This window comes from Gallus gallus, chromosome 11, assembly GCF_016699485.2.
Source record: "Gallus gallus isolate bGalGal1 chromosome 11, bGalGal1.mat.broiler.GRCg7b, whole genome shotgun sequence".
In the NCBI taxonomy this organism is placed as follows: Eukaryota; Metazoa; Chordata; class Aves; order Galliformes; family Phasianidae; genus Gallus; species Gallus gallus.
The window spans coordinates 9,391,110-9,418,070 of NC_052542.1; the positions used below are offsets into that span (position 1 = coordinate 9,391,110).

General features: G+C 38.4%; 3 protein-coding genes and 1 long non-coding RNA gene across 8 annotated transcripts in view; 3 read left to right on the forward strand and 1 right to left on the reverse strand.

The window, feature by feature from the left end:
• Positions 1-3,415: 3,415 nt before the first annotated feature.
• Positions 3,416-23,255, forward strand: ZNF507 (zinc finger protein 507). 4 transcript variants are annotated; one of them, XM_046899649.1, is made up of 8 exons: positions 3,416-3,456; positions 4,244-4,382; positions 6,710-8,823; positions 10,053-10,158; positions 14,242-14,356; positions 16,714-16,818; positions 19,192-19,326; positions 19,461-23,255. In XM_046899649.1, the coding sequence occupies exons 3-8, from the start codon at positions 6,715-6,717 to the stop codon at positions 19,822-19,824; spliced, it is 2,934 nt and encodes a 977-aa protein (XP_046755605.1). In that variant the 5' UTR covers positions 3,416-3,456; positions 4,244-4,382; positions 6,710-6,714; the 3' UTR covers positions 19,825-23,255. The 4 variants fall into 4 exon arrangements, with proteins under 4 accessions (XP_046755605.1, XP_414126.3, XP_040563223.1 ...); XM_414126.8 differs by lacking the exon at positions 16,714-16,818; XM_040707289.2 differs by lacking the exon at positions 4,244-4,382.
• On the forward strand, positions 3,431-4,336 carry LOC124417140 (Krueppel-like factor 16). Its single transcript, XM_046899653.1, has one exon. It carries the CDS (start codon positions 3,580-3,582, stop codon positions 3,961-3,963), a length of 384 nt encoding a protein of 127 aa, XP_046755609.1. The 5' UTR covers positions 3,431-3,579; the 3' UTR covers positions 3,964-4,336.
• On the reverse strand, positions 4,767-26,196 carry LOC112533261. The gene is made up of 2 exons (XR_003077224.3): positions 25,893-26,196; positions 4,767-5,362 (listed from the first exon to the last, which is right to left on the reverse strand). It is a non-coding gene; the product is annotated as an uncharacterized LOC112533261 (long non-coding RNA).
• Positions 25,501-26,961, forward strand: part of DPY19L3 (dpy-19 like 3 (C. elegans)) — a 30,893-nt gene continuing 29,432 nt past the window's right edge. For both annotated transcript variants that reach the window (XM_015292482.4, XM_001231904.7), the window contains exon 1: positions 25,501-25,597. The gene's annotated coding sequence lies outside the window, so the exon portion shown is untranslated. The remainder of the gene's footprint in view (positions 25,598-26,961) is intronic.

Consider the following 26,961-nt stretch of genomic DNA (forward strand, 5'->3'; position numbering starts at 1 on the left):
ATCTAAAGATTCCTTTCCCCATTGCAACCACTCGACTTCACTGATTACCTAATTAGTCTAACAGTATGAGAAGCAAAATTAAAGTGCAATTTATTTTCTTTATGCCACTTACTATCTACCTCTGTCTATCATGTTCTATTCATTGCCTAAATGATGCAATGCAGTCTTCATTCTTCCCCATACAATTTTTGGTTCTTCTAATAATTCTGAATTCCTATCTGCAATAATGTCTCAGAGCATAATATAGTCCTATTTCACAAACCAATAACACAGTATCATTTTTTTTCCCTATAGAGTTTTCTTACTATTCTTCTCTTATTCTCCATATTATTATATGTTATACAGCAGGTTTGAAAAGGTGTAAATTTCATAGGAAGGACACCCAAACTGCCAGCCTGATAAATCAAAGTAGCCAATACAAATATGTCTATGTAAATATATGTAAATTCTCCTGCCACTTTCTAATCAAGAAACCCCCAAAACTTTATCTTTCATAAAAGTACTCTATGCACTATACTTTACAGCTCTGCAAATTTCACTTTTTTTTTTATTGTGGATCTACCTCATGATAGGTAAAGGCTGTCTTCAGGCTGCCAAGACCTAAAACTTAAGTGAAATACAGAACAAAAAAATGTTTCTTCACCTGCCACTCACAGTGGTCAGACAGTACTGCCTACCGTCCCAGTAGGACGTGCATAAGTCAAGGCCTCTGTAATCCAGTCATCATGCAAGATCAAGTAACCCACGCAAGATTCACTGTTGTACATCAAGGCACAAAGAACTTTATTTAATCTTCACTCAGGCATCTCAGAGACCCCAGATATATAATACATTATAATAACGCGAGAATTATAAAGCTTTTGGAATGATTTTGGAACAGCCAGGCACCAAGTGCAGAAAACTGAAGGGCTAAATTGAATTTTCTATTGACAACTGTATTACTCACGGCTGTACAACTCATTAATGAAAACAGGCCTAATAATTAATCTTGATGACTGAAAAGAGTGTGAGACTGAGGCCACAAAATAAACAGACACCTTATAGGCAAGTCACTATATGTACATTTCTGTTATTTAAAATGTTTATACAAGGAAGCATGTATATTTTGCATGTATTTACTTCAAGTTAACATCTTTGCTGATGTAGCTCTAAATTTGCTTTGTGTTTCTAGACTACGCATTACTCTTTTAAATTAAGCCTATAATGCTTACCATAAAACTCATGCCACTGACATCCTGCACATATTTACAGTAATTACAAAGCAATTTTGTATAAACTTTTTACAAAAATATCAACATTCTGAATATATTAAGTTCAATACAACTGTCTCATCTCTACTATTCAGGGATAGCTGCCTTAGCCAAATTTCATTTGGTTTCATTCTTCTTTCAACTTGAAAGCAATGAAAATGAAAAATATGAAAAGTACTTTGTGAATTAAGAAGCTTTTCAAATTAGTATAGAAGTGCAAAACTTAAATCTGTTTTTGTGGTACAGTCATATTTACAAGGAGAATGAAATATTTAACTGTGTCTAGTTTTAATTACAACAAAGAAGAATAACTAAGTATAGGGAGACTGTTGCTCACTATCAACCCAGTATTTTTAGTCCAGACATCAGTTCCTAGCATATTTCAATTGGATAAAGGAGGGTGAGGAGTTCTATATCTACAGTAGTGATTCAGTTCAGATAACTGGTTAATTAAACTATGAGAAATGACCATATATGAGAAAACTAGGTTTTTAAAGAAACAGTGTCCACAAATGACAAACACATTTCTACAGAGGGCTTAAATTAATACAGCAGAAAAATACTGCAGCGAGCTGCTATTATTATTACTCTTACTTTTATATTTTGCATTGTGAATACTATGCAGCTTCAACCAACTTTTTAAATATATATATATATATATATATATATATATAATTTGATAGCTGTTAATATAACTGAATATGTACTCCTGCATTTCCCCCACGGCAATTTCTTTAGAAGGAGATATTATCAAGATACTTGAGCTATTACGAAATAGCAAAACAAAAACCCTAACCCTAAGCACAAAGTAGCAAAGTAGTAGACAAGTTAGAATTAATCTTGTTCTGTCCTATCAGCAGTGGTCCACTCTTCTTATCAGCTGGACTACTTCACATACTCAAAGATGAGCAGAAATATCCCTCTTCTGAAGTCCTCATTAGGGCTCCTCTACTGAGAAGTCAGTACCAGCTCTAATTCTTGAGTCCTTCCCTCGTAAGTTGTTTGGTGTTTTGTTGTTGTTGTTGTTTGTTTGTTTGCTTGTTTTCCCAAAAAAAATCACTTATCTTTAGACTCCACATGGTTGACTCGCTGGGCACAGCCTAAAGTACAGCTGGGCCTGCACTCAACACCAATTTCTATCCAGCTCCCTTAGCCCAGCTGTCTTTGTGCTGTAAGCTTTTAAGCTTGGTGTTTAAACTCCAAATCATTCACTGCATCTATTGCGCAAAAAAAGACTACTTAAGTAAGACTTGCCCCAGGAACCATTATTTCAGCATATCACTGGTTGGGCAGAAGGAGACTAGATCTCTTTGGATCTCTGTGAGGAGATCTGTACTACTGGATTTGGGGCTCTGGGTCAGGTTAAAGTCAGAGACCGCAGGATAGGCTTTGAGGTGTTCTAAAGCTTCATACAATCAAACAGAGCTTCGAGAGTTTTCACATGAAACAACACATAGTAACAAAATAGAGAAGAATTAATACTCATTGAAATCAGGGCAAACTCTTGAAATAGTACCCAATCAGCCAATACTACAAATGCACCTCTCACCCATACAAAAAACACCACGGAATCATTAACAAAACTCCCATCTGCAGAAGGAAGTAAACTTGCAGAGAAATCCCTCCAATTTTACAAGATCCCACCAAAGTTGAACTGCGTCCACACCAACACACATCAAGTCCCCTTCTGGAAACAAACGTTAGATTTCACTTGTCATCACTTAGCCCTGAGCCGCTGCTGAAACTCATTATTCATATGAAACATTTCAGATTCACAGCATGTAACATTTCTGGTGCGCAGCTTCCAAGGCTGACCCTGACAGGCAGTGTACGTTTTTAACTCTATATTCCTGCTGCCTTACACTGAAACACCCCCTCGTCCATTCCCGCTAGGCTGTGTGTGATATCATTTGCATTTATTTATCATTTTAGACCCCAAAAATCTGTGGACTTTTATGTAGTGGCTTCTGCGGCGATCAGCCACGCCGTAGTGCCATAAATAACGAGATATTGCTGTCGGGCCGATGGCGGACATCCGGCCCGGACTGTGGTGCCCGCTGCCAGCAGCGAGGACCCGTCCCCATGGTAACGGCAGAGAGGCGGCGGCACAGTGGCGATACCCCCCCCACGCCGATCACCTGATCCGCGCTCGCCGGTCACGTGATACGGTCTCCATCGTCGCCATCTTGAAGCGGTGTCCAAGGGGGTGAGGAATTTTTTTTTTCCCTCGTTTAAAATAAAAATTAACCCCAAGCCGCCCCTCGGCGCCGCAGCCGCGAGCGGGGAGCGGCCCGGCGGAGGCCGGCGGGTGGGCAGGTAGGGCGCGAAAATGCGGTCGCGCCAGGCAGGCCTCGGGGCGGTGCTCGGAGCGGAGCCCATGTGCGGAGCGCGGGAGGCGGCAGCTCCCGGCGAACCTCCCCCGCCGGCTCCACGCAGTCCGGCCGCCTCTCGCCTGCCGCGGGCCCGCTGCTTTAGGGCCGCGCTGTCGGCACCTGCGCGCTATAAAGCGGGGAGCGCGCGGGGATTGGCGGCAGCATGGGACGGGAAGGGGCATCCTGCAAAGGAAGGGGGAAATCAGCAGCCAGCCGGCCCCGAGCCGCAGCTCCCACGCTGCCCCGGGGAGGCCGTCCCGGCGCGGCGCCGCCGGCAGCGGTTTCCTTGCCCCGTGGGGTGCAGCCTCGGCGAGAGGCGGCCGGGCCCGCAGGTGGGGTGACGCATGCTGGGATCAGCCATCCCTGTGCTGTCCTGCTTTCCCTCTGCGTACCAAAGCACCGGTCAGCGTTACGCATACTCTAAACGAAGAACTACTTAACTTTATTAATATCCAGCTATACCATAATTATACAGCTGATAACGTACAAGCTGCTACAGACATCCAAAGCTCAAGCATCAGGAGGTGTTTGCTCTTTTCTGGTTTTAGCAGTATTATGTGGCAACATTTGACTTGTGTGGTCTTTAGCAGTCTTGCCTCTTAATTTCTATTCTGCTTTCAGGTGAAACAAGTAGGGCCAATATTTGCTTGTTCAGAATTATTGCTTCGAGGAGATGTTCCAAACACGAATGCTGCAGTGTGAGTCTGAGTTTCCCAACACTTACTGAACTTTTCAATTGTAAGGAACTCCAGCCCAAACAGTAAGTTGAATGGCAAATAAAAACACCTTTTGAGTTAGTTCTGCACAGAATTTTTCTGTAGACATCGTGGATGCTTCCGCAAAAAACTGTGGCGCCCTTAAGGCTGACAAATGTATAAGGCATGCTTTGGAAATGTAAGCAGCACTCTGCTTATTTACAGTTTGTTGGTGCAATTTTAGTAATTTTATTTATCTTACTGCATTTCAGTACAAAGCATCCAAAGGTCTTGATCCTGTACATATTATCTGAGCGTTAATTCAGCACCCAATAGCTCTCCCAAAGCCCCATGGAGAATGAATTTCAGTTATTCTGAATGAGTACCTTGGAAGATTTGTCTCCGCATTAGATAAATTCATAAATGCAGATTCTATTAACGTACAGAGATATGGTAGCAGCCTGCTTTTTATTAGTGGAAGTACTTAAGTCCCATTGTGGAATAATTACAGGTGGTTACATGTAGTTCATTTCTTGATGGATTCAAAAAATCTGTGTGTTCAGACACAAGTATTAAGGGAAGCAGTATATTATGCTCATATCCAAAAAATGAGGAACAAAAGTATCACATAACTGTAGTCCATATCTTCTCTAATAGTGCTTTTAAATAAAAATCTGATAATAGTGAGAAAGGCATGTCTCAAGTTAACTCCACTAGCTGTAATAATATAAGAAAATCTTTTTGTTGTCGTTATATTAGGTTAAAATAGAAATTGTATGTTCTTGTGTTGAGTAGTCAGATTAGATTTAACATCAAAGCACTTGCGCTGCTTTCCTGTACAATAAAGGATTTTCTTGCAGTTTTTATTTAAGTTCCTTTGAATGTGAATTCTTTGTCTTCGTGCTGTACAGTAACAGGAAGGTGCTTCATTCGTACCCACAGTGTTGCCTCGGCAAATAAGTCTGCAGATCTTCTGTTTGCACTGGGCAATCTCATGAAGCCTTCCACCATTATAGTGAATGTTTCCCCAACATTGTTGCATCTCCTGTAATATGAAAACACAGATGCATTATTTACATTAGTAAAAACAGCTTTCTGACACACGCAGTGCTGCCTTTGGTAACAGATCCCTGCTGCAGCTCCCTCTGACACGTCACTGGGGCATATGGGCAAAGGAAGGCTTTTATTCCTGTTTATGTGCCGGAGGAAACAATGTTCCCCAGAAATCATTATCAGTATTAAATTCCAGCTAAATACTAGGTCAAGAAGTGGAAAAGAGAGGATTTAATGCATCTTTAGGCCAGTTGTAGAAGTTCTGATTTGGCCTGTGCGTCTTTCTCGTAAAAATAGAAAAAAAGTCATCATGACAGAACGGGGGATAAAGTTTCAAGGATAGCTGGTAAAAGAAACAACTGGCATTCTTTATGCTCTTACGTTTTATACACAGTATGTGAAGTATAAATTGTGTATTAAATAACTATTTATATACATAGCAGAACTTGTATAGATTATTTGCAGACATTTTTTCAGAAGTAAATTCCACTGGAAGACTTTCTGTCCAGCAGAGCCATCCCTACCCCACAGTTCTGACCACATCACAAAGTATCTTTTCATGTAAATTTTTACATATTGGCTTCTCAGTTAACCTCCACCACTACCACATTACTGCCTGTGGTTTATAGTTAGATATGTTTAAAGGAAGTGTAAGTGGAAATAGCTGCTGCCTTTAGCTTTCCCTCAAAACAGAAAAATAAAATCCTAACTTTTGTACAAATCAATTTTCCCTACAATTAAGGAATTGTAGGAAAAGCTACAAGAGCTTTTCTGGAAAATAACATTTATAATAAGTATAATTTGACAGTGAATGGCCTTTAATACAGTCAAGGTGAAATGACTAATATAATATTGGAATTTACCATAATATAAATTCCAGAATTACTCATTTACCTATTCAGGAGACATTAGTGCATCAGAGTGAGAATGTTAGGGATACATTTCCATATCATATCATACAGCTTTTAAGTACAAATCTACCAGTTCTTGTTGATTAGTATATTTAAGTGTCCAGCATTCAGACATAATCCTTGTAAAGAAAAAATACAATAACTAACAATGCTAATGAGTTTATGCTAGAAAAATATTTATCTTGCTGTTATACAACTTGAAGACACACAGAGGCTGTTTTGGAAATACTCTGTGCAACTGTTTTGAATAGCATCTATATCATTTACTTCATGTCCTCAAAATATTTGGCTATTTTTATCACCATTCTGGAAGTTTTTATAAAGCTGGTGGTTTTTGTCTTCTACATTTAGTAAAGAAATTTAAATAGTAGTGGATTGTATTTTTATTGTTGTGTACACTTTTTAATATTTTAATGTTTTTCTCCTAGATATTATGGAAGAAGGAAGTAGTGTTGCAGTATTGATGCCAAGTATTGGAGAACAGGAGGCTGTACTGATCTCTGAAACAGTCATTGGCCCAACACTACAAAACAGTGAAGATCAGAGAAAATGTAAAACTGATCCATTAATCCACGTTATCCAGAAGCTAAGCAAAATAGTTGAAAGTGAGAAATCACAAAGATGCCTTTTAATAGGGAAAAAACGTTCCCATCCTGATGCTTCTGCACAGTCCTTTGATACAGATAATCTTTGTGAAATCCCAGCTAAAGCAATTGAGCTATCTGTTATTGCTGCTAAAAAGACTGAAGAGTTACAAGCTGACTATTTTGTGACTGAATGTCTTCCACAAAGCAAAAAGAAGGTGACATGCTACCAGTGCAGTCTATGTAAATTTCTATCACCTTCTCTCTTAACGCTACAAGAACATATAAAACAACACGGGCAGAAAAACGAAGTGATACTGATGTGCTCAGAATGTCATTTTACTTCTAAAAACCAAGAAGAACTTGAATCTCACTTCAAAAATCACCATGAGAATGGAGGTAAAAATAGCATCCAGACAAACGTGCAGCAGTGTGTAAATGCATCAAGCTCATTTTTGCAAGGGACGGTGGAAGGAAATGTCAAATCAGGGGCTGGAAATACAGAATGTAAAGATACCACTCAGTCTAGTCACATATCTGAAATGGGTAGGAGGAAATGGTATACCTACGAGCAGTACGGCATGTACCGATGTTTAATTTGTCGGTACACCTGTGGTCAGCAACGAATGTTGAAAACGCACGCTTGGAAACATGCAGGTGAAGTTAACTGTTCCTATCCTATCTTTGAGGAAGAAAATGAAACTGCCAACTTGTCGGAGACAGCAGTAACTCGTACACCTCATAGCATGGACACAGTTGTTCTTTCTTTGGAAAACAATGAACTAGATATCCATAGTGAACCTACTCTTCAGCTTCAGATTTGCAATTCTGAGCAACTGTCATGCAAATCACCAGTAGGAACAAATGTAAAAGAGGATGAGATGATAAATCAGTCTGTAGTGCATTCTCCTACTACAGAGGACACTGTTTCAGATACAGAACAGGATAATTTGATAACTGATAGCCTACTTTCATCAGCACAGAAAATCATTAATTGTAGCCCAAATAAAGAGGGTCACGTTAACGTAATAGTCGAGCGTTTGCCAGGTGCTGAGGAAAGTGTCCTACAAAAGCCTTTCTTGATGAACACTGACATAGAAACAGAAAAAAAATTTATCTCGGAGGAATCCAATGCCACCTCTGAAGAACCCAATGGAGTGTATCATTCAGGTGAAATCCAAGAAGTAATAATAGGATGGAATAATACTGAGAAAAAAGATAATGAATTAAGCTCTATAAAAAATGTAACAACTGATGAAAATGCACCTCCTGTACGAAGAAGGACAAATTCAGAGTCTTTACGACTACACTCACTAGCTGCAGAAGCTCTTGTTACAATGCCTATCAGAGCTGCAGAGCTAACAATGTCTAGCTTGAGGACTTTGACTGGGGAAGACTCTGTGGATGCAGATACAGGGCAGGGAGAGGCTGATGGGCCAGGCATGGCTCGTTCTAGAGTGGCATCCTCGCTTAAGAATCCGTCAGAGGAGTTTACTGGCTTAAACCAAAGTGAATGTGCAATAGTTGAGATACAGAAAGAAAGGCCAGAGTTATCAGAAGCACCAATTAAAATGGGCATCAGTATGTCTCTACTCACTGTCATTGAAAAACTGAAGGAGAGGACAGATCAAAATGCTTCTGATGATGACATTTTGAAAGAATTACAAGACAACGCACAATGCCAAAATGCAAATGATGCAAATATTCCAGGAAGTAACCTAGTAGAATATATACCCAATGTAGACCGACCCTACCGCTGTCGCCTCTGCCACTACAGCAGCGGTAATAAGGGCTACATAAAACAGCATTTGAGAGTCCATCGTCAGAGGCAGCCCTATCAGTGTCCTATCTGTGAACACATTGCTGACAATAGTAAGGATTTAGAGAGCCACATGATCAACCACTGCAAAACAAGAATGTATCAGTGCAAGCAGTGTGAAGAATCTTTTCATTATAAGGTAAAGTTATTTTCTGAGTTTGTCTATAATAGCTAAATAACCTGTTTTCCTGCTTTTTTATAACTGTTGATCCTGCTTTCTATCTACATTCATCCTGACATCCTGGCTTCATTTTCATTACAATTGGAGATTATTGCCAGCAGTGCTTTTCAGATATACCATTCAGCTATAATTACTTTGCCTTACCCACTGAAATAAACTATCTTCCTCATGTAAGTTATTTTCATGAGAACCAGCTAATGGACATCTTAATATCCTGTTGTTCTGCTAACCTGTACCAGCTAAAGAAGTGGAAGCTTCAGAGAACTTAATAGCTGAAACTTTAAAAGAATTCTCAAACATTCAGACTAGTTGGAAGTGTGAGCAAAAGTAATAGTAACTGGTGATAATGACAGAAACTGAAACAGCTTATTTTCTTTCTTCCTCTGCTGTTTGGGGCTTGATGTTCTGTAGAACTAAGATCCGAAATATGACATGCCAGAGCAGAATATTGTATTATGTCAGTATTAAGCATTAGTGCTGGTGCATGTGCTCCTGTATACTCAGTTCAGTAATTAGGAACATAGAATAAATAGCAACAGAATACAGTCTTAAAACTGAAACAATTGTAGGCAGTGGTAGAGCAAATTTTCCCCTATTTCCTGTTGTCTAGTCCAAATTTGAAAAAAAATGTAGAGCTTGGGTAAAAAGGCTGCCCCTCCTTCTCACCAGGCAAGTAGAAACTACAGTAACATATTCTTAAGTCAATAGGCAATAAGAAAATTGAGCCTATTTTCATACAAACCATTCTCTAGCCTCTCCTCTCATATTGCTTTTGAAGTATAATAATTCTGGTGGAATAACTGTTTGCCACTTGTATATGAGAATGGAGGAAGAAGGACAGAAGGGAAAAGAAAAAGCTTGAAAGAAAAAAAAATCAACACCTTGTGGTATAGCTGTGTATGAAATGTATATTGACACTTCTCTAGAGAACAGATTTTATAAAAAATTAACACAAATCACATAAGCATCTCAGTTACTTTCATCAACCCTTTATGTTATTAATTGATTTCTGTATTTTGGTTTTGTTTCTAGTAAACTAACTGAGGGATAATCTGTGTATACATTAATGTACATATTATAACAGTTGTCGTTAAAACTTGAGTAACAACGTGTAAATCACTGCAGTGTCTGAAGTAGCCAGTGAATGTTTGTAGTGTATATTTAAACATGGGAAATTGTGTTTTCAGAGCCAACTGCGAAATCATGAGAGAGAGCAACACGGTCTTCCAGATATCTTTTCAACATCCACGTCCAACAAACTAACAGTTTCCAGTGAAGTAGATGAAAGAGAAGGTACTGTCTATATTGTCACTTGAAATAATAAAAAGTTGTCTGTAAAACTGCTTGTTTGCTGTACTTGTAAGCTTACTGTTTTTGAGATCTCTTTTGGGCCAAAATGTTTTCATGTCTATTCCTAACCTAAATGCATGTAAATGTGCAAACTTACCGTAAACGATCCATTGTGAGATCTCTTATGGACATTTGTTAGTAGGCAGGACATTTTTTGCATGTGTAATTAGATCCCATATTTCTTCTTTTTGCAAAAACAATTAAAAAACAGAGAACTGGTATGGATTATTACTCTGCTATTTTAAGGGAAAAAAACACTTTTTTTCCTTTCTTCAACAGCTACAGTATTTGTCAAATAGCCTGAAGTAAACAGAGGCAGCCTTTTTTTAAGCTCACTATGATAACATAATCGATATCAGCATATATATACAACGCTGTCCATTCTGTGATTGGAAATTTCTCTTTAAATTATGAAACGTCCAAAGTTTATTTTAGCTCTAGAGAGGCAAATGTAAGGCATTTGAAAAACTATCTATAGTCGTTACCGGGGTAACAATAGGGCATTTTCTAAATGTTTGGTTACCTATGTAATTTAATCATGTTTTTTCTCTGAAGGAAAACCAAACACACTTGATGTGTAAAGATAGTGAAATAGGGCGAAAACAGCCAATACTTGAAGTTTAGGGAAGATGTAGTTTTAAAATCCTTTGGGTATCCTGTGATCTTAAAATCCTTTGAGTATCTAGGAGGACCAATATTTAATATTATATTTTCAGTGCATCCTCTTCTCTGGTGAGTTAGTTGCTGAACATATTTACAACACTTCTTTAGGCAAGAGTGTAATTTTTAGTGCTTGGCAATTTTAGAGCGCTGTGGGAAAACGCAGTAATTATATCACCTCTCAACAACTGTGAGCCAAAATATTTCACATTTTGTGTACATAGCTCTTTTCTGTCCCGCCTATGGTCTCTATTTAGATAGCAAAATGTGTACTGTAATAGTGCATAGATTGCAGATGGAAACTCTGGGTTCTACTCTTGCCTTGCTGACATTAGCATAGACAGTGGAGCAAAAAGATACTAACCAGCATGAGGCAGGTTGGATGGCCTGAACCACTAACAGTTTGTCCAAAGCAATATGGCACATGTCAGAAGAAAGTGAGATCCGTAACTCTCGCCTTGCATTCTGTTAGCTCACACTGCATCTTTTTTCTGGCTTTCAGTATACAAGTTAGAAAACGAAGATGGCTTTGGAAGATACTACATTTTAAAAAGGTGTTAGATTTTATATCCTGACCTTGTAACTTAACTTCCTTGAAAGAGGAGCCTCTGTTCATGAGAACTTCCTGTTTTTAATTACTTTAGAGAATTTAAAAATATAGATTTTTGCTCATTACTTATAAAAGTGCTACATCCAGGCAATTTAATTGACTGTTCACCCCACATGAAATTTAGTAACGTGATTCGAATGAAAACAGTTCTCCTTTTAAAGTTGTATTAACTCATACTTTGGAATGCTTAAATTATTTCAGAACCAATTTATAATCAAATTGCAACACCACTGCAGTACAGCAATCTCTTGTCAAACAGATGTCATCCCTATAAAGCGACACAAAACAAAGAAGTTTATGGCATAGCATCTGTTTGTGTGAAAGATGCCTGAGCTGGAACAGTTTCATTTCTTGTTTATGAAATAGTTAGTCCTAAAAGTCTCTTTATTCATCATGGTTGTACAATAAATTAAAAGGGAGCATGGTGACACTGGATATGATCGGATTGTAAATGTCTAATAATGAAGGAATAGGGTAATAAGCAGAATTACAGGAACACCTGTTACTGTTGCAAGAATAAAGACCTGTGGTTTCCGTGCTCACTTTCAAGAGACCCGACGTCCTCAACCCAGAAAGCAAAAAAGCCCCTACAACCTCAAGAAATAAGCCATCAGAGGAGGCAGGGACAGAACTGCTGCTTCCTTTCAGCTAGAGATTATATGGTGTATTATAATTTATGGGCATTTTGTTGAAGGGATAAAACTAAAGTACTGATTGATATAAATAATTGCTCCTAAGTATATGCTACTGGATGGTTAGCCCCTTATAACTATGCACTAGATAATATGTTTGCATAACACTTTAAAAATCTCATTAGATACTGTTTGCTTTAAGCTTACTGCCCAATAAAATACCAAATTCATAACAGAAAATACATTTAGAAGCTGTTTTTCTAAAGTTCTGGCATTAATGATGGAAAATCCATTCAAGTACAGCATGCAGTAGCTCAACCTTCATAAAACTCCTGCTCTACAGTAGATCTGCAGCCCAGTGTCTTTGTGTTCATCGGAGTTCTGCATAAATGTGCATTAATAAAAGAATAACTACAGTCTCCAAGGGTAAAATTAAGAATGTTTTGATAATTTGCATTAAATATTTTTTAAACAGCAATAAATTTTAAAAAGCTATATGAGAATATAGTAGGAAAAATATAGATACATTTTGCTTTAAGAACATTAATGTTGAACTGCAAAGACTGCACGCTAAGTATTACTTCCATATTACTTTTTTATTTAAATGCCAGGTGAGCGAGGAATTTGGCAATGTTAAATTTGAATTAAAACTTAAGAAGTATTTTTATTTATCTTTGTACACACAGGATTATTAAATTTTGGTTCAGACTATCTGTGCATTCTGATTGCTATTTTATTTTATATGGCATATTATGTATTCTTCAGAATAACCCTCTGGTCTACTTGCCCTACATAATTATTTCAAATGTTGAATCAAAAATGCTAATTTTTGGAGTAGCTCTTCACAATACCACGTGATGGTTTGTGCTGGAGATGTTCTTCATAGGAACATGAGGAGCTATGGAAGTTCTTGCAAGATATGAGCTTTACTTTGTGTCCCATCCGTTACACAATAAACCATATGTTTATTTTGGTCTTGGGATGCACTTTAAAGTACCCATTAGAGAAATTCTCCAGGGGTCTGTATCAGTTCCTTCAAAGCTCCTGTACATAACTGAGATGAATGGCTTAACTGCTCACTCAGCTAATAGCAATTTGTATAACAGTGAAGTGAACTTGAACACCTGACTTGCAACTGGAAAAGTAGAATTCTAAAACTTAGGTTACTGAACAGGTTAGATGCAGAAAGGAAGCCCTTAGATGTTAATATGATGCTCCTTTTGACAGTAGTGCTTATTTAAATAGCTCCAATCTGTTGTTCCTTTGTATTTCTGCTATTATCTCATTTGAGGAGTGTGTGAAGGCTGCACGATTGGCTGGAGTGGGAAGCAGACCCGTATAAAGACACCATCCCTGCTCCTAAACATTAATATTTCAACCCAGATAAGCTACATTATTCAGTGAGGGAGCAGGAATAGGACTGGTAAAGTCTACGAAGTCATGTCCCAAAAATATTCAAACTGTGCACTTGCGGGCACACATTTTCCTGTGTTAAATTAGTCATTAGCCTTTGTCTCTGCAACCATTAATTTTTCAAGAGTCTCCTTCATTCTGGAAGAAAAAACGATTTTTATTGCAATTGCTTTTCAGTAATTTGGAGAAGTTGCAAATTATTTTTTCATACATCTGGTCAGTATCTTTTTTTTTCTTTTTTTTTTTTTTTTAAGTTATCTCAGATCCTTCTAAAAGTGGATGATAAAAAGAGTCTGAGTGCTTCACGAGACCATTTGCTTGTCTTTACTATATTTGCCAGTTAGAAACTTATCCTTTATCAGTGCCCATCTTTTTTTCTTCCTTTGATTCATTCTCTCACATTTTCCCAGCTTTTGCTGTAGCCCAGGATTTTCACCCCATTGGAAGAAGAATGGAAGTGTTCATAGAGCGTAAGAATGGGTCTTCCTAAAAATTTAATAATTCCAGGAAATGGTAGGGCAAATGCAGAACAGCATGGTAAACAAAATACACCTTTATTATCTCTATGTCCATTGCCAGTTTGCTCCAGTAAAGTATTACCTTTAAAGTTAACTTACGTTTCATAATTTTCAGCTGTGCTGAAATTATCATCTGAGAACTTCATACAATGCTGGATGCAAATCTTTAAAATGTTGTATTTTTTTTATGCAGGAAGTAAGTCTTCAGTTCAGAAACTGTACAGATGTGATGTATGTGACTACACCAGCACAACTTACGTTGGCGTACGAAATCACAGACGAATCCATAACTCTGATAAGCCATACAGGTAAGTGTCTCAGTTATTGCTAACTAATGCTAGGCTCGTAGACTGCTTGTTTTAACTAAAAAGAATGTGTTGCTTATGGAATTTTGAACATATTGTTAAAGAATGTCGATGCAGTAATTTTACTGCAGCTTTGAAGAAGCCACAGTTACTGTTTGACTCAAACTAGGTAATTAAATTTTGCTATCATCTCCAGGATGTTAGGTGAAAACAGCTTGTTTTCAGTTTGAAGCATCCAGATGTGCAAAGGGAAGCAAATACCTTATAATACTCAACTTTGCCCCCTAGTAATAATATATTTAGCAGACTCCTTTAACACTTTATTTTGGATTTGCCTTCTTGCAAAATGTTCTCCATTGCCATTAAGCTTTGTTTTAAAGCAGTAAAGCAAACAGCAAGATACACAGTTCTTTTTGAAGGAGGTTGGAGACAAGGTGTGTTCATAATGTATTGGCTTATTCAGTTGGGCAGAGTTCTGCCCATTGTCATGTTCCCAGCCCCCTTAGCTTTTATACAGGTTTCAAACAGTATTAATGCATTTGGGATCAGATACAGCTTTTCTATAAAGGATGTTACGTGGATATATGTAGAAACTTTGATATCTAAAATTGGCTGTAATACTGTATAGTTCAGTTCCTCAGCAGAAAAAAATAAAGCATATTACATGAACTCCTGCAATTTAAATCAGCTTATTTGCTGTGGATCTCTGTCCCTCTCTAGTGGCTAGAAAATAGATGTAATACAATTTTTATCTTTTTAGCACAAATTCTGGAAACTCAACACCTGAAAATGCTGAGCTCAGTCTGGGCCTTTCTTTTTTGGCTAAATTGTAAAACAGAGGATGTTTTATTTTGATTTGTGCATTATAATGATATCCAGTATCACTGCCAAAAATTTGCAAGATGTTTGCTCAGAGAACAAGTGTGCAATATAAACAGATTTTTCTTTTTCTCAGAATCTTCCCTACTGCCATTATTTGTTACTTGATGGGGTTGGAACAGCAGACCTGTAGTGTCTTGCTAACCTCTGAGTTAGTGCTAGCTAGCCTGTTTGATATAGGAACCACTGAAATTTTTCCACTGGTGATATAGACTGATCCATACTGAATTTAAGCCTACTGATCCAGTTTGCTTTTCTTATCATTTTTGCACAAGCCCTTTAGATACATTTGCAGACCTGGCAGGATACTCAGGCCACAGCCTAAAAACAGTAAAGATCCAGTAGTCGTGGTATTTCTCATTTTGAAACATGTATTCCTCAAGCCATTCATAATGTCAGATAGCAACCTAACTACATTGCAGCTATTTTTATACCCACACAAATACTTTTTTACTTATTTAACAAAAATTGCTGGAAATGAAACTGTATATATAGCCTCTAATGATGCATTTTTGTAGATTTGATACCTCCTGGATTTTAATACTGTGCAATTAAATCCTTTCAATAATAAAGTGACTAATTTCAAGTTAAATGTCCTGCAGTCTCAATCTTTTTCACCCTGTAAACCCAATTTAGTAATGTTTGGACATTTTACCATTTGGAAATAGAAACAACTGAAATCCTGATAAATATGTGAAATTTTAGCTGATCCTGATGACTTCCATTAGATCTATTTTAATGTTATATATAGGAAGGTTATGTAGTAATATATTGATATTTATGCATAGCTTAGTACTTTGTGAAGGACTCTGGAATCCAAATCCAGGGATCCTGATTGAGATCAGAACTGTTTTATGTATTTTTGTGTAAAGATACCATGACAGCAGTCAAAAAAACCCAAAATCTGAGTGTGGTGAGACACACTTGTCTTAGGGCACTTGAATCTAGATGTGTTGATCTAGTCCGTGACTTTTACTTCAGTTATAATGCTCTGAAACTTAGGTGTTTTATTACTTAATTGGCAGTTTGGCTTTTATAATGTCACGAGAAATGTGTATTATTTCATAAATTAGAACACGTTCTTAAGGAACAATACTCACTTCTAAGTGCACTGTCTTCCTATAGTTTTTATGGTCATATTCTGCTTTTGCACAGTATAGCCAAGCAACTTATATCATGACTGCTTCAAGAACATCACTTACAGATCGTAATGCTTATCAGCTTCAGAAGAGGCCCATAAGGTAGACATGAGGACAGAACATGATCTGTATGCATAGTGATTCTAGCTCAAAGTTGGAGACTTTTTGGGATTGCAAAAGGTTCTCATGGTCCAAAAATTAAAGGTTAAATGTCATCACTTAGACTTCTGTTAATGTTGTTAGCCTTCAATTGCAGTCTTTCCAGATACCTTTGCTTTCTCATAGATTTTATTTCTGGAATAGTGCTAGCAGTTAATTGTCAGATTGTTGTTGTCTCTTTAGATGTCGAGTATGCGACTTCGCCACCACAAATATGAATAGCTTGAAATGCCATATGAGGCGTCACCCCCAGGAGCATCAGGCAGTGCAGCTAATGGAACAGTACAAGTATGTAACAGTTTGGATTTAGCAAAAAGCTGTGATAGTAGTGATTTTGTATTCAAGATATAAGGCAGAGTTCAGATTATATTCTTTTCCCTCCTAGATGCATTCTTTGTTCCAGTGACTTTTTTTTTTGAAAGAGGTTTGATGGGGGATGTCTCTCTTTCTTTCCAAAATGGTGTAGTTGCATTTAAACTGCTTATTGCAAGAGGTTACTTGACTGTGTTACTTACCAAAGCATGCTCAGAATTGTTTGGGAGAATGCATGTGCCAAAACCACTTCCAACAATTATAAATCATTACATTCCAGTGCCCAGGAATGTTTTCTGGCTTTGTTTAATATCCTACTCTGGGCACAGCCCTGGTAAGAATCCAGATTTGAATCACACTGCCCTAAATAAAAGTAATACGAGTGGTTATGTTACCCATAATATTTCATTTAATATACGTCATATTCTAGATAAAGATCATGAAGCGTATAGCATCAGACTAAAAGTTGAGTTTCTTCTTTGATGATGTATGCTAAAGCAGTCAACAGCATTTAGCTCATGCTCTCAGCAAAGTAAATCTGGTAGTAAATTACCTGTTCAAATTAATGCATTTAAAAAAAAAGACTAATTAAGAGGGGTTAAAAACACTGAACTATTGCTTCATTCAGCATGTACCAACCCACTGAAGCCCAGTTGTATGAGTTGTGCAGAAAAAGTTACATAACATCACATAATAAAACACTAGTGGAATGCATATGCATATGGAATAGATTCAACATTATTTCTTTTAGTTTGTGTTTTGCAAAATCTCATTTTGGCCTAATTTTATCCGTAAGTGAACAGTGAGGTCTGCCTTTTATCTTACATTTAATGCTGGCATTGTTTTGAAAAAGCATTCTCAGAAATACTTAGAGTTTAGATCTGAGGGTGAAGTTATCTTTGAAAGCGTCTGTTTTATTTACAAGGCTTCAAATTAGAAGGAAAAGGGAAAAACTGAATGTGCGTAATCACGTAACAGAGATAAGTTGGGCTAGGACAGGCCTGTTGTTCTGCAGCAGGACAGAATTATGCTCCTACATAAAGGCAGCAGTGGAGTGATGTCATCTAGCATCACTTCTCTCCTTCACACTGCAAGGACTAATTTATCATCTCAGAAACACGTGCAAAAAATACTTCCTCTGCTGTATGCTCATGTATGGGAAAAGTCCTTTGGGATTTATTCGTAAGGTTTTTTGTGTCTGTAAGTATGCAATATATTGCTACACAAATATTATTTACTTTTCAAGGTTTTTCAGCTGTTCTGCACAGGAGGAGGAAACATTTGTTGTTCCATCCTGAATCCTGCTGTGTATTTATCTGAGTGTCAATAGTCTGAATTTGCAGCTGCTTTTAGAAAGAGAGATTGGATTATTGGGAAAAAGATAGAAAGATGTACCAATTATTACCTGCATTAAGCATTTGTAGTTCTGTTTAATTTATTGAAGTATACGCTGAATTCTTGTTCCTATACTAAGTAATTGGAATTGTATACATAAAAGCCTTGTATCCAAAAGTCTAAATTAAATTTAAGAGGACCAAAAAATACAGCTAAAATTTGAAAAGCATTTCTCAAACTGTTGTTCCTCAAAAGACAAATACAGTTTAATAAGTAGGATTTTTTAGGATGTTATTTTTTTCTAAATTTTATGTATAAAATTCGAACTGAGTTGAAGAACAAGACAGCACACCTTACAGGACATTGTTCTACAGGGAGATAGAAAATTTGTGGTACCTCGACCCGATGGACCACGTTATGGACAAAACACTGTCATGTGTATGAGTTTCAGTCTGCACATATATTCCAAAACTTGACTGGATGCTGCCCTGGGAACCTGCTCTAGTTTCTCCTGCTTGAACAGCTGGATGGAGCAGGATATTCTCAAGGGGTGCCTTCCAACTTCTGCAATTCTGTGATCCTCAAATAAACTAATACATGCTGCACCAAGAAAGGCTTTATCAATTCTGTTTAAATTAGCAGTGCTAATTATTACAATTTCTGCTTGGTTCAGAGCAATGGCAGAGAAAACTCAGCCTGCCAGCTGCCATACAGATATACTCCATGTTTCTGCAGTCATTAGAACTATTTCATTTTTGCAGTATTTAAACAGATTTAACAGGTCAAATAGATAAGATTTCAGTTAAGTTGTTTAAGGAGTTTAAAAAGCCGATCTTAAATTCTCATACTCTATAAATTACATTGTAGAATGAAATTGTGCAAACTTATTTCACCTAGTTATGAGGATTGATGTGTATCTTACTGCTCAGTCATCCTTTTGGGAGAAAAAAATGCATTACCATTATAGTAAAACTTAACTCTTAAATGCATCTCTTCTCCACTTCTTTTCCTTAGGTGTTCTCTCTGTGGATATGTATGTAGCCATCCCCCTTCCCTGAAGTCCCACATGTGGAAACATGCAAGTGACCAAAATTATAACTACGAACAAGTCAACAAGGCTATTAACGATGCAATTTCACAAAGCAGCAGGTAAATCAGGTCTACTTTCAAACCTATTATCTAGAATTTTCAAATGAGCCAATTCTGATCCAAAGTAAAATTCCCATCAAAAAGCAACCACTGTACATTTTGATAGTTGTTTCAAGTTTTTATTATTTTTTCAGGTTTCAGGGACAGCTTCCTGACAAAACCTTACTAGAAGGCACAGAAGAAAGTACTGTATCTATTCTAGGAAGTTCAGACAACCTGGTGTCCTTTACAGAGTCTACTAACCAGACTAATAATGAAATTTCAGGTTCTGATGAAAATGAAAAGCCTAATTTGATGAATACCTCATGCAGTTTAGAAAAGAACTCCACTCTACCCCATCTTGGCACAGAATACTGTGTGCTTCTCTTCTGCTGCTGTATTTGTGGTTTTGAGTCTACCAACAAAGAAAATCTGCTGGATCATATGAAAGAACATGAGGGTGAAATAATAAATATTATCCTAAATAAGGACCACAGCACAAATCAGAACACAAACTAGGTGAAGCAGTAAGTTGAAGAGAGGATTTCCTAGAGTGAATATTTTCTTTCTTTGCTAATTTTGCCTGAGAAGCTAAAAAGAAGAATTGCAAACAAAACTTGATGATTTCCCATCCTAAGTCCTTGTTTCAGTGAGAATATAAAATTTTAACCAGGGATCGATGAATCATTTTAGAGATAAATACTGGGAGCAGGGAAGAGAACAATCCACGTTAACCTGTTATTTCTCTATATGGTGCCAAGAATGCAGGATTGTTGCTTTTTTTCCTTTTGTTGACAGGTACTAGTCAGGAATAATGCATTAGTACAGTGTGTTCAAACCCAAAGGTATGAAAGCTTTATATCAACTGAAAAGCTTTGGTGTTTTCCAAATATTTAGGCAAATAACTGTGTTACTCTCTTTTTTGAAACTAGCAACACACCAGATACAAATTTACAGTGTGATCTCATCTAACTCAGCCTGGATTCCTGAAGGTAGAGAGGGGAGGTGGGTGAGGACATGTGTGTGCTTGCACATACGCCCAGGCATTTCATTTTCCCAGTCTATTTTTAAGGCTTTACAAACTCTAAGCTGTGTTTCAAAAAAGAGTGGTATCCTATCTGTTGATTTAGAGCACCAGGAGCTGAGTAGCCTAGAAGCATTTTGCTAGTAACTATCTCTCCAATTGGATCCTAACTAATAGCATACATCTTTTTAATTGATTATGTGTAAAAGATTCTTTATAATAATGACCTGCTGTATCTTAAGGGCTTTATTAACACATTCAGCAGAACTATTAAAAAAACTTAAACAAACAAACAAAAAGCAACACCAAGCATCTCATATGTCACTTGTAACTTGCAGTAATTACTTTGCAATACATATGAGGACTGTTTTCTAATGAGATCAAGGTGTTAACAATAATTACTACTAAGAGATTTTTAAACCTATGTAGATCCCAAGGATGTGGATGAGCATAAGCTGGGATTTTGAGAAATGCCTACATGCGTTGGAGTTTTCAAAATCCCACTGGCTGTCTGAATTTCCCATTTGTGTGGCAGAGTTGTCACTGTAGAAATAGTTCATAGAAACAGTCTTCCTACAGAAAGTTATATTTCAAAAAACAAAACACAGCAAACAGTATTTTAAGCAAAATCATCGAAACCAGTCAGTTGTAGAATAACTTTTGCTAGTTTATAAGTATGAATTTATAAAGGAAATTGAGGATTGCTTTGTTTTCTAAGGAACACGTGGAAGTCTCTCCCTTATTTTTCCTGCTAACAGCAGTGTGCAGTAGAAGATGTTCATCTATGTGTCAGTTGGGATCAGGCTAATTACCAGGCAACTTTTGGAGGTTATGTATAAAGTTGGCTATCTGAATTGTTTGGGATATACATTTCAGTTGAATGAAATCGTAGCACTTCTGAACAAGCCCTTTCATAACATGATTTGAACTTTCTAGTGTAGCTGTTTATTTCTGCTTTTAAAGAATGGCAGTAGCACAGAAGCATGCCTAGTTCCTGACATGGAATGCAGTTACCTGATTTTTTATTAGCTTATTACTTAAAAATGACTTGCTCTTAGAAAAATAGCATTTTATTTCCCATTTATGCATTTCTGCTAGCAGAAAGTAAGCTACAACAGTAAATCCAAGAAGGTGCTGTACGTACATGTGTATATAGCACACAGTGTGCTGTGCACTGCTGACTGAAAGTGGCAACGAGGAAGAGAAAAAAACAAGTCTGGTTACAACTTTATGATATAGCATGAAGTCTAAATGCTAGGGCAAAAGGCATGAAGATTCCAGCTACATTTTGTGGTTTTTGTAAGCTATTTCCTTAACTTGTTCTTTGGATTAAATATATATTACTTTGTTTATAAATTAGGTATCAAAAAGTATATATTTTACTTTAAAAATTGGTCGTGATATGACATCCAAGCATTTTTATAAGGTGGTTGGGATACTTTAAATACAAATGCGAAGCAAGTACTATTTTTTTGTTAAAAGTTATTTTTCATATTTCTACAACAGGATTTTACATTTGAAAAACATGATTTATTCACATCACGTCAAAATGAATTAGAGATAGTGAAACTCTATCAGTCAGTATGCACAGAAACCATAGTTTGCCACGTTCTTATTTTTGCATAAAGGGATAGTTATGTCAGGTTGCTCTGGTAGTGAGAGAGAAAAGGTGAAAAACTTGTATTCACAAACTGAGAAGATAAGTAAGTAGCTTTGAATTGAAGTTAACAGTTTAGGTCTGTGTTCAGGCCACACTTGCAGCAGTAAGTATAATGCACCAAGACTCCTTGTAATGGGATTAGGAACCAGGACGTATCTATTTACAATTGCTCTTTGCAATCTTGATGCTTTTTTTCTGCTAAACCATGGGTTACTACGCAATGGTATCAAGCTAGCTGCCTCTAAAACCTGCTATCCATCTACTAAATGCCAACAAAGTATTCTTTCCTGGAGGCACAGAAGCATTTTTAACTGTCCCCGTGCTGCTTGCTGTTAGTTACCCACTCACAATTCCCATGGCCTTTATCAGAAGTTCTGCATGTGAAGTAATTATAGGCTTAGTTTCTGAAAGCAAAGTATTTCTCAGGTTATCTGCTTTAGAAAGCATATGGTTGGCTTGGCTGCATGTTATATAAGGGTTTTTCAAGCACATTTCAAAGTCACTAACACTGCAGTCTTCCCCTTTTTTTAAGGTTCTAAAACATTTTTTGGATCTTCTGTCACTGCACTCAGCTCATCAGCTTTTCTCTTCCTGTTTGTTTTCATTAGAGTTTAGTCCACAAAATGAACTGTAACTTATCGCTTTGATTTTAAATGCCTGTACTCCTACTAATGAGAAAACTTCATTCATACTAGGCTATAATGATAAATAGGTGCATATTTCATCTTTCCATTTTATGCTTGGCCTGGAGAAATGGGATTCAGTCAGAATTATTGTATTTTCCTCTTTCAGAAGCACTTATTTAATCATTTTTTTAAAATGTACAGTTGGTGCTCAAAGTAACATTTGTTAAGATATATTTAATAGAAATTTACATTTGCATTTGATAATTCATGGACATGGGTACATGTATTTTTTTAAGAAAAGGTATTGTAACACTATGGCATTGCTTTTATAGCCAAAGTATAAAAAAAATTAGAAAACTGACATGTAAAGACTGCAGTTAATGCTGATACTGTATCTTATTAAATAGGATGACTTTCGTTTTATGAAATTATCCAGCACATTAAGCTGCATGCCTTAAGCTCTCTCTAGGATTGTGTTCCTGATAGATGACTGTTTGGAACTATGAAGCAAAGTCTGTAGTACTACTTTAACTACCTTCTGAAATACTGTACAATGTTAGAATAATTTATTTTGCTTTACAGGAGTTTGTCACGTATTGACTTTAATATTGTATTTTGGTAATAAACTTTTTTTGTTAAACACTTTAGTCACTTTTATTAGACCTGCATGAAATACTGTTATAATATTGAAAAATGATCAATGAATCAGTGTTTAGAGGTGGGAATCTGTTTAAATCAAAAAGGATTTGAAATACTTTTATTGCCATTTCACACTATTGAGTCTAGAGAGTTAATACTATTGAAAGAGTTAATAATACCGATGATGGAGTTAATACTGTTAACAAGTTCTGTAAAAGCAACAGTGGTGATGAAACATGAGACTACTGAAACAAGTCAGAATGTGAGGGACCCTGCATGCACTTATGGGGCGGCGCTGAAGGACAGAACTGTGCCTTCAGATTTTGTAATGCAGCTGGTGGGAATTGTGTCCCGGCTTAAATGGAGTGAAAGCCTCAGACTGTGTTTTTTTTTCAGGTAAGTGATGGACGTGTGCTTATCCATCATGTAAGTTAGGTTTTGTAACTCTATTTTAATTACGCAATTCATTTCTTGGCCAAGGAGAGAGCCTCACTGGAGTCCCCACTACTGGTGTTGTCATGGCTTACACTGACATAAACAGGGTATTTTACTTCTTTTTTTTTACTACTCATGGGCCTGCACCAATTACAATTTAAAAACAAAAACAAACCTGCAACTGCAAACGAGTTTAGATGCTACACTACAGAATGCCATGTTGTGCAGCTTTTTCACATTTTTCTTTAATGTAAAACCTGGTGAAAAAAGTCATGGAATCCAGGTACTACCCATTCACTGGGCTGAAATACCATATTCCCTTCAGCATAACAAAACAGAACAGCCTCAGCAGAACATATTCTGCCCCTGCAAATATCCTGGCCTTGTGATCCTGCTGGAACCCTTCTCTGCTGTGCATACATGCTGCCACACCTTCCCTCCACTTGTGCCAAAGACAATGTCCCATAGCTTTGGAATGGGCTTATAGTGAGAATTAACTGCTTAAAAGGTAATGCAATATGCTGTTCTTTACAAAAATACACATACTTAAGACTTTATTTATACCATAAAAATCACTTGTTTGATTCATATACAGTATGGTAATTTTAGCAAACACCTGACCTGCATGACATGGCTATAGTTCTGATGCCATCAATAACATGGTGAACCTAATGCCCATAATTCTTCAGTTTCAGTGTATGTCTAACCAACTGTAAACTGACTTGTAGTGGAAATGTTTAATTAATTGAGGATCTTAATCAGAAGAATTAAGAGAAAACATACATTCCATTTCTTCTAAAACTAATTATATAACATAGGAAGCGTGCAAAGACAGATCCTTAAAATCTACCTGACTTTGCATGTTGTAAGACATTGGTCCAACGGCTCTGAATCACCAGGGTCGTTACAGTTTGCTGTGCCTCTCCAAGCAAGTTTTCCCTGAATTTCTGCCTATTTGAAACACTGATGTTGAACTAATTGTGGAACCAAAAAGCAAGTATTGCTGGACTCTGAAATGCTGATGGAAAAGCACCTGAACACTGCACTGAAGAAGTGAATTCCACTTCAGCCCATACCACAGTATTTGTATGAATGTGGGGGGAAATCTGCTTTGTGCAATTGGATGTGGGAGTCAGCATTTGGATAAGGTTTTGGGGGTAAACTTTCTGCTATGACAAAAAGCTTTAAAGGCACTGCAATAAAGAAGCGTGGTTCACACTTGTTAAATCGGGGGAAAAAAAAAGTCTGGTGTTGCAGGGAGGTCTTTGCTACAGAGATAAGAGCTTTCTTGCACCTCAGTGTTTGTGTCACAGTTAAATACAAGGGAGCTTACAACACACAGAGCACAACACACTTCCCCATTTTGGGATTCTAATCTATAGAAGCACAGATCTCTGTGACTGTCACCGTGGAAGAGCACAAAACCTAACTGCACGCCACCGTTCTGCAGGGACTCCCCGGCTGCGCTGAGCCCACGGAACAGCGGGCGGGCGCTCCCTGAGGAACCCGCGCGGACAGCGGCCTTCCCGCAGCGCGAGCCGCAGCCCCGCGGCCGGTTCTGAGGCCGTAGCAAGCGCGGTGCCTTGATAAGCGCTCAAACCATAAAGAAAAAAACACACTTATTTTGGGGGCGGGTTTGTAGCTGGGCGCTGCCACCGATATCTGCTCCCACAGAACCCCGTCGCGTTCCTTCCTCGGAGCCCAAAAGCAGAAGGGGAGGGCGCGGCCCGCCCCGCAGCGCGGCGATCCCCACAGCCCCTCCGCTCCGCCTGGCAGGGGCGAGAAGCGGCCCCGCGTCCGCCCCCACCCCCGCCCCTTCCCCTCCTCGCGGCGGGGCCCGGCACATCCGCGCAGGCAGCGCCACCGCCGCCAGAAGCCGCCGCCCCGCGGCCCTGGGAACGCCGGCAGGTACCGGGGAGCGGTGGGGAAGGGGACGAGGCGGGGTGGCGGTGCAGGCCGCGACGAGCGGAAAGACGGCGCCTCGCGTCGCTGCCCGCTGGGCCCGGCCCGGCCTCCGGAGCAGCGCGGAAGGGAGCGACGGCCCAGGCCCGGCCTCCCGCCTCTCTTCCCGCCCCCGCCCGGCCCCCGGGGCCGCTCCGCTCCCGGCTGCGGCTCTGGCGCGGGCCCTCAGGCCCCTCACCTGCCCGCCCGCCGCCTCCCCGCGCGATCCCGCGCCGCAGGGCCTGCCCCGGCCCGGCCTTACCTCACCTCGGAGGCGGGACCGCGGCTTCCCCTGCGTGCGCCTGGCGAGAGCGATCCCTCCGGCATAAGGCGGGAGTGGAAGCTGTCTGAGCCAGCTTAAGAAAGCACGGTTGCGATGACCATCTTGGCCCAATTACGTTGTTATTGTGCTTTCTACAAACCAGCTGCTTAAAAACGCCGTATATATATGCTCACTCCCCTCCAGGTGTTTTTGCCTTGGGGAAAGGAAAAAGAGGTGAAGCTAATTCAATTTCAGAGAGCCGTGCAGCTGAGGCATGTTTCTGGGATCATAAGCGCTGTTACTCACTCACACTCGTGCTCACAATAACAGCGGTGTTTACACCAAGGAATGTTAACAGTCGTGCATGCAAGACAGGAAATCACCGGTTCCCAAATACAGAATGGCAGCTTGAAACAGTTTCACTGGTGGACCGTTCCCAGAACAGGGAGCTGTCAATGGGCAAAGGAATGACTAGCTGCTTTTCTTTTTTCTTTTTTTTTAATGTTTTCGTATTTTATGAGGCTCTGATAGTACAAAACATCAAAGATGTCTGTTGTCTTTTTTAGCACATGTTCTTTGGCAACGTTTTTGCATCTTACAGCCCACTTTTTTTGGGATTTCTTGAAAGCCAAGACTTAAACAAATGGCTCTCTATTTTGGGTACCCACGAAAATACCCTGAAAGAGCCATTTTTTTTCTGTGAAAGGCTCACTCTTTGTGATTTTCAAAGCAGTGGAGCCTGATGTGGGTTTTGAGTCAGGAACCCAAAAGTGAGGGCAGCCAAAACTATGAACCATTCTGAAAACCTTGTCAGTATGCAAGATCATGAACTTGAATCTTTGCAAATTTAGGATAATGCTTCCTGTAATTTCATTTGATATCTGAGTTGTTAAAAAGAAAAAGAAACAACATAGGATTATTATACTTTGGTAAGATACACTTCAACTCAGTTACAGTTTTGTAACTTAAAGGCTCTTATGGCATAAGATACAGTTTTGTTTTCAGACATTTCATACAGCAGTAGGTGAATTTTGGGTAGGAAGATGCATTCTGTTTATGTGTCCACCTA

What these genes read in the sequence shown, in the direction of transcription:
- LOC124417140 (XM_046899653.1), top strand. Translation starts at nt 3,580, where the DNA reads ATGCGGTCGCGCCAGGCAGGCCTCGGGGCGGTGCTCGGAGCGGAGCCC.
- ZNF507 (XM_046899649.1), top strand. Translation starts at nt 6,715, where the DNA reads ATGGAAGAAGGAAGTAGTGTTGCAGTATTGATGCCAAGTATTGGAGAA. An exon ending in AACTCTGATAAGCCATACAG is followed by an intron (nt 14,357 to 16,713) that starts GTAAGTGTCTCA and finishes TTGTCTCTTTAG; the next exon opens with ATGTCGAGTATGCGACTTCG. An exon ending in CAGCTAATGGAACAGTACAA is followed by an intron (nt 16,819 to 19,191) that starts GTATGTAACAGT and finishes TCTTTTCCTTAG; the next exon opens with GTGTTCTCTCTGTGGATATG.